Source organism: Benincasa hispida, chromosome 9 (assembly GCF_027475165.1).
Source record: "Benincasa hispida cultivar pf3 chromosome 9, pf3_genome.v1.1, whole genome shotgun sequence".
Classification (NCBI taxonomy): Eukaryota; Viridiplantae; Streptophyta; class Magnoliopsida; order Cucurbitales; family Cucurbitaceae; genus Benincasa; species Benincasa hispida.
In genome coordinates, this window is record NC_143486.1 from 92,110,506 (window position 1) to 92,118,447 (window position 7,942).

The following is a 7,942-nucleotide window of genomic DNA, read 5'->3' on the forward strand; positions in this document are numbered from 1 at the left end:
TTTAAAATTTTGTAGGCTATTTGATATTTTTATGTTGAATAATTATAAATCTTATTTTCAATATTATAAAATTTTATGGAAAAGATAGTTTTTTTTTTTAATGACTACAATTAATTGGTTATAAGAATAAATTCAAGTGTTCTGATAATCTAAAATATAGCCCAGAATTAGTGAAATTGATGTTTTAATGAAAATATATACACACGTAATGTTTATCCACAAGTATAAGTTATTTTTCTAAACAAAAAAATAGAAATTTCAAATGAGATTATTGAAGTCAAAATAATTTAAAAACGGACATAAACAAAAACAACTCAAAATTCCACCTTGTGGAACAAGGAAAAATATATAAGTATTCTATCCTCTGATCATAACCCAGTTTCCACGAAAAATTCAATCCATCAAAATCAATCTCTACCCTTAAATTTGATCAAATGTATTCTATTTTATTCTAAACTTTTAAGTTTATCTAATTAACTCTTATCTTTTATGGTAAAATAGCTTCATTTTAGCTTATAATTCTTCCTTCACTATCTCTATAGGTGCTATATGTTAATGATGTGTCAACCTAATTAAAATATATCCTATTGTGTTTACTGATTTCTAATCTTCTAGTTTTTTTTGTTCAAATATATATATAACTCTATTATTCCAATGAAATTATATCTTCACAAAAACTACTATTTATTAACTTCTACAAATTTATAAATCTAAAAGATATTCGTGTAGGTCAATAGGTACACAGAACATGTTAACTAGATTGATACATCTAAAAGATATATATACTTAAACGTTATTATTTCCTTGAAATTATACTATTAATTTCATAGTCCCATATTTTATAATTCATTGAGCATAATATATACACATGAGAATACTTTCCGTTTCTTAAAGTCACTAATCAAAATGAAAACCCTCATCTTAAAATGCATACTAACACACATCATATTTAAGATGCAATTGTGTATATATATACATGTATTTATAAACATAATTTTGTGTATTTGCATATAAATATGTATAAATGTACGTATAGGTCAAAAACTTAAACTTATAGCTAAAAGTAAATTTAATTATATATCATCGAACACTCCTCTCACTTGTGGACTTGAAATATGCAGAAAGCCCAATAAATAGAAATCAATATTAAAAATAGATGGGAAATAGGGCTTGAACAGAAATCTCCTTAGACCACCTACTCTTATATCATTTTAAATCATTAATTGAGTACTCAAAATTTTAAGCTTATAGGTAAAGCTAAATTTAATTGTATGTCATCTAACATGGATTTAGTTTAATATAATGAGGAAATGAAAAGAGATGGATCAGGTAAATAAATCCAAAAAACAAAATTACAACATCATCAAAATTTAATCAACATATGTTAACCATCAGGGTTAATAGTAATACTAATTGGTCAACTCATAGTCAAATAACATCAGTAATGGTTCAGCTTCGTTTTTCACACTTGAAATATAATACTTAAAACCCAAAAGTTTTCTAAGTGAAGGCTAAAATAGTCATTTACCCAAACTTTTCCTATATTATATAAACCAAAGTTTTGGGTTACAAACTTAGACAACATACTATTCTTTCTATCTTCTTCTTCCAATATTTTCTTCTTGGCTTTAATTTGAGAGAAATAATATATTTTTTCCAAAAAAAAATGGATTTGATGGAAAGTGAATTTAGTAAAAATTATGTGATATTGAAGCCAGAGAATGCAAATTTGTTGGATCTGTTTCTATTCTTACTTCCATTTGGATTAAGAAAGAGAAAGTTCATTGATTGTCCACTTGGCAAAGAAGATCCTTTCAAAAACTTCAGAGATCGATGGCTAATTTTCATCTCCATGTTGCTTCAGTTTATCCTAGCCATCATTGCCACTCCTCTTGCCAAGTTAGACTCATTTCTCCTTAAACTGTTAAACTTCATCTCCTTCAACGGCGGCGTTTCGGGGATTCTCTCTAAAATTCTCAAAGGTATTACATTTAATTTACTTCGATGAAACCGTTTCCAGGGGTGTTTTATAATTATTTTTATTTTCATTATATAATAATAACTTAGTTAATTTTCTTTATGTGTAGGAAAGAGTTTTCTGGAGGTTAATGAAGATTCGCCGGAGTATACATCGGTGGTCGGATTTGCAGATTGGAGGAGAGATTTGGATTCGTCAATTAAACCCGACGACACTTTCAGATATTATAGTGCCTTAACTGTAATGGCTGCCAAAGTCTCTTATGAATCCAAACCATTTGTTCAATCCGTCGTAAATGATCGTTGGAAGGTAACTTTATACTCCTTAATTCACCATAATTCCAAAATTTACTTAACCCCGCCATAATATAACTGCCTCGTAATAATTGTCGGATTTAAAATTTGCTTGCTCTTATAATAATTTTGGATTTCAGGGTACTTTTGTTGTTTTTGTCTTATACATCTAACTAGGAATACAAGAAAAATTTACTTAAACTGATCGAAACTTATGGTCAACTCAAGTCGAAACCGGTCGTTTCTAGGTTTCAGGTAGAAAAATTAAAAAAACATCTAAAAATTTGAAAAATCGAACTAACTGATAGTATGTATAAAATATGCATCAATTGTATTTGAAAAGTGCTCCGACCAAGTTGGCAAAAAGGCACTGTGATAACCACTAGGTTTCTCAATCAGCCCGATCTAGTCTCAGTTTTCATGTTTATCCTTCATCGATCAATCGTATTGTCTACAAAAATAGAGTCGAGTCAAACCGCTTATATTTTTACATTATGACGGCCTCTTCAAATAGTTTATATATATAATCAAACTATGACTTAGTAACTATATACCTGTAAAATTAAAGTTTGACTCTATATATCAAATAAGAAATTTAAAGATTAGTTGAATGAATAACTATGATAATTTAAATAATTTTTTTAAGCTTAAAACTGAAATATAAAAGTTGAAAGTTGAGAGTTGAATTCAAATATAATAAATCTACAAATGTGAGGATTAAATAAATATGATCTAAAACATAGTTTAGTTTTTTTTTTTTTTTTTTTTTTTTTGGTCTTTGAATGATTAGAAGGATGGTAATGATTTTCCCCCTACCACTTGCAGATGAAGTTGCTGGGTTACTTCAATTTTTGGAATGGTAAAACTTTGAACTTGTATTAAAGGTCATAATTGGATTGTATAATTAATTGATTGGGTCTTAAGCTGACCAGTTCAATTGGAATACTACTCAATTAATTAACTACATGTTGGTTTAGTGGAGGGTTAATTATTATAATATATATCGTGTGATTTAAGATTTTAAAACGATTACCCTTTCTAAAAATTAGAGAAAAAATAAGCGACCATTGAATATGAAATAGTGAAACAGCCGTGAGGTTCTTCTTAGATTTATATAGTTGACAAGGCCTAATTTTTAACTTTATTCGGCAAATAACCTTTGACAATATTTGTCTTCACCAAACCAACTTATGTTGACCTTAAATTTCTCCTTTTATCTTGGACACGTTTAATTTCTCTTTTTTTTTTCATTTTTTTTGAAAATGGAATCAAAGAATTTGATTATTATTCAGTTTTAAGATTTGAACATGTTGATAAGATTTTAAATAGTTTATTATAATAATAAGGTTCTTCAATTTCTAGTATCTCTTTAACACACAACTTTTCTTTTTTAGTTTATTTTTATTGTTGACTTTTATATTATATTAAGTTTATTTTAATTGTTCCTTTTTATAAAAGAAAAGTAAGTGTCATTTTTTATGACATTTCAACGACAAAAAATGATTTGTTTGATAAAGATTTATTTTTTTGTTATTAGTTTCTATTCTTTAAAAAAATTAATAACAAATAAATACAAAACGTGCTTAATTCAATTAACATAAAATTTGGTGACTCCACACAAATGGTTGAAGATATATATATATATATATATATATATAATAAAAGCAGAGTTGATAAGTCATTTTAATTTTATATTTATATACATGTAATTGGAAAGTATATATTTGATATTTTTCTTTCCATTTAAAAAAAATTGGTTAATATTTTTTCATCGACTAGTCAATAACTATTAAGTAATGATTTTATTTTTTAATTCTAAGAAATAATTTTTATTTTTTGGTATAGTTTTCCAATTTCATTAATATTTATTTTGATTTAAAAATCGTTTAATTTTATAAAATATTAGATAAAAAAAATTTTGAGACCAAGTTAGATTCTTTTCTTGAGTTTACAACCAATAGTTTATAGATTTATGACCTCTCAAAGACATATTGCTTAACAAGTTGAACTATATTAAATAAGTTGACAAAGAAATTTAGAACTAAAATAGAATAGGTTAAAAGAGAAAGATATATGATGAAAGAATATAAACATATTTGGCCGAGGAGTAGAGTCGTAGAAGTTCAACTATTTGTTTCGTCCAAAATTTTTTTTTGAAATCTACAAATTCAATTTCATGACTTCTTAACTTTTTCCATGTAGATTTTGCGACTAAACAACAAACCGTCCCTGTTTGCCCCAAACTTCATTTGGGAGAGAATACCAAAGTTGTTTACAATCTTGCCCAAAAGAACAAAAGAACATAATGAAGACATCAATCCTCATCTTTATTTCAAAAAGCCAGCATCAATCATCTTTTCATAAAAAATAATTTAACTGGACGTAGTTTTTATAAGAAAATTTGATTTCCCTAGTTCATCAATTGTATTTAAATGTTTAATTATCCACCATTCATCTCTATGTAAAAAGAACAAAGTTAAAGCAGTAAATTAAATTAATTTTTATGTCTCAAATTGTTCAGACTTTCAAGGTAAAGCAACTACTCAAGCCTTTATGTTTGAAAACACAGCCATTGATCCCAATGTAATAGTGGTTGCATTCAGAGGCACCTCCCCACTTGACTCATACGATTGGCAAGTCGATGCTGACTTCTCTTGGTATGCTTACATTATATTATTACATTTCTTTCATATTATTATTTAAATTTAGTTTTACTTTTTGTATTTAAATTATATGTTAAGATTACTTAGTTTGGTTTTCAAATATAAATATGCTGAAAAAAAAAGTCTGGAAATCTTCATGCGGAAAAACAAGAAACACAATCATTTATGTGGAAAAATCCAAACTGGATTAAAAAAAATTACAGTCCACCTAGAAAAAAATTTACCATGTGAATTCTTTTCTACAATCAAATAGATTTGTCTCACTTAAAATGGTTATAGCTTGAACAATTTAAAACTAAAGTTATAGACTTTTTTATAGATTTTGAAAATCATCATTCTTTTAACATTTCGACGAGTAACAACTACTATTCCAATATTCAAAATTCTTCCAAATATGGTTGTAAGTTTTGTATTTTATGATGCAATTTTATTAAACCCTAGTCGTCTTTTGTAATCCTTAATATTTACAGGTACGAGATCGAGGGCGTCGGCCGCATCCACAGTGGGTTCATGAAAGCCCTAGGCCTTCAAAAGGCCACAGGATGGCCGAAGGAGCTTCCCAAATCTCAACTACAGGAGTTTGCATATTACACCATCCGTCAAAAACTTAGAGACATTGCCAAGACCAACGACAAGGCAAGGTTCATCATCACTGGGCACAGTTTGGGTGGAGCCTTGGCTACCTTATTTGTCACTGTATTGAGCCTACATGATGAATCAACCATTTTGGAGAAATTGGAAGGCATTTACACGTATGGCCAGCCAAGAGTTGGCGACCAACAGTTCGCAAAGTTTATGGTTAACACTGTCCAGAAATATGGCTTCAAATATCATAGATATGTTTACTCTTCTGACTTGGTGCCTAGACTTCCTTCTGATGCCATCCTTTTCAAATACAAACACTTTGGTAGATGTGTCTTCTTCAACACCCTCTACAGAGGCAGGGTAAGATAACAAATTAACTAACTTTTTTTCTTTTTCATTTTTGAGAAATTATTCAAACTAATCGTCGCAATAATGTAGCTGCATAGTTTTTCACGGTTAGAATACAATGGGAAAATGGGAAACACTCACATTATTTATAAGATATATGAGCTTCTATCTCAAAACTACGTTTTAAGAGGAGTACTCATATGTATCTTATAAAAATTGTGAGGACTCTCCATTTTTCCAACCGCAATAATTAGGTGCAATTTAATTCCATGCCTCTCATTTTCCTTATGTAGTAAAAACAAATAAAAATAATCCTTAAAATGTCTGTCACATGAAATGTTTTCTAAAAAAATGGTTAGTTGCAACAAAAGTTTTTTTCTTATTCTGAACATAATTAGAGATAGGACCTTTTTCGATTCATCATTCTTGGATTTGATCTCATTTTCTTGGACCAAATTGTCATTTGGGTTTTATAATCATGATATCTATTTAGATAAACATGAGACTCATCTCAAAATTAATTGACTATTGAAAAAGTAACTCGTGTATCATAAAAAGGTTAGGTAAGTTTTTCTCATTTCTTCTATGTATATGAGAGAAGTAGCTATGTTCTAGTGATTAATAAAGAGCATGAAAACTTTTTAATCCACAGCCAACCGTTGGCAAACTCGTTGAATAATTTTTATCCTTTTATAAAAAAAAAATGATTTATATGATGATCAAGATCATGAATATTGAATTTTTCTTTTTTCAGATTGTGAAGGAGCAGCCAAACAAGAACTACTTCTCGTTGGTATGGGTGATACCCAAGTATTTAAGCGCATGGTGGGAGCTAATAAGGAGTTTGATAATCCCATTGGTGAAGGGTTTTGATTACTATGAGAGTTTGTTGATGAAGGGGGGAAGGGTGGTTGGACTATTCATTCCAGGGCTCGCTGCTCATTTTCCCTTGAACTATGTTAATTCCACTCGTTTGGGTAAATTAAATGTACCCGACGAGGTCGAAGACCCCATTCTTGGAGATGATATCGAAGACGACTTTTAAATAAGTGTGAACACGCACGTCAATATCGTTAAACTAGACTCAACTTAACGGTTTATGTAACCTTCTAATTAGCTAGAACATGTGTTGAAAGATTAATTAGTATGTTGTGTGCACGTGGTATGGAACATTCAGCTTCTTAAACTTTCTCTATATAAACTAAATCTAGAGGTTTAGCAAGTGATCAAAAGAAAGAAATTTGAAAATATAATAGAAACTCTCATGTAATATTAATCAATCTATGGTCTTGTTTTACATTACAAATTTTGTATAATTTTTATTTTAAAAAATCAGATAATTTATAATATATTATGCTTTCTAAATATTTTTATTTTTAAATTTTAAATTTGGATACAGTGGGCGATACAATTTTTGAAAAAAAGATACTTCATTAGCTAAAAGGATGTGTATTGTAACACCCCGAGTTTAGAAGGGGACATGAATGAACCAAAATCACATCCAAATGAGAGGGTTCACGAGGATATAAAAGTATGGTTAAAAAATACTTAAAAAAATTGAAAGTTACAAGATGCACCTTCTTTTTCAATTACTCAATCATAGGAACTTTACAATTAAGTATGCTTAGCTTGAAGCAATTCTATGTTGGGTGGCCTCTTGAGAATTTTCCTATGAAACATGTAAGTGAGGACAAAGTATGAGACAATGCATACTGAAAGGACTTGTGTTGGTTTGTGGGGACAACTTTCCCTCTTAGAAGTATCAAGACAAGCAAGGATGGCATTGTCAGGTCGCAAGGGAATGTCGAGGCCATCCGGTGCTAAATCTGGATTCTGAATCTCGGGCCATATATATAAAGAAAGCTAGAGAAAAGCTCTCCAATTTAAAGAAAAAGAGGAAGTATCATAGCTACAAAAAGAGTCATTGCAATGGGTAGTACTTTTAGGGATAATAACCAAGTGTTTAACAACAATTTTAAAAAAATTGCAAATATAGCAAAGATTATCACTGATAGACTCCTACAAACGATATTGTCTATCATTGATAGACTATTTAAATTTTTCATATTTGTAAT

The 7,942-nt window shown here is 29.1% G+C and overlaps 1 protein-coding gene across 1 annotated transcript; it reads left to right on the forward strand.

The window, feature by feature from the left end:
* The first annotated feature begins 1,502 nt into the window (after positions 1-1,502).
* LOC120086849 (triacylglycerol lipase OBL1-like) lies at positions 1,503-7,232 on the forward strand. Its single transcript, XM_039043663.2, has 6 exons — positions 1,503-1,982; positions 2,088-2,287; positions 3,097-3,130; positions 4,793-4,928; positions 5,405-5,879; positions 6,622-7,232. The coding sequence occupies exons 1-6, from the start codon at positions 1,667-1,669 to the stop codon at positions 6,910-6,912; spliced, it is 1,452 nt and encodes a 483-aa protein (XP_038899591.2). The 5' UTR covers positions 1,503-1,666; the 3' UTR covers positions 6,913-7,232.
* Positions 7,233-7,942: the final 710 nt, after the last annotated feature.

Coding starts and splice junctions, on each gene's coding strand:
- LOC120086849 (XM_039043663.2), top strand. CDS start 1,667: ATGGATTTGATGGAAAGTGAATTTAGTAAAAATTATGTGATATTGAAG. Junction 2,288..3,096: donor TCGTAAATGATCGTTGGAAG/GTAACTTTATAC, acceptor TACCACTTGCAG/ATGAAGTTGCTGGGTTACTT. Junction 3,131..4,792: donor TTACTTCAATTTTTGGAATG/GTAAAACTTTGA, acceptor CAAATTGTTCAG/ACTTTCAAGGTAAAGCAACT.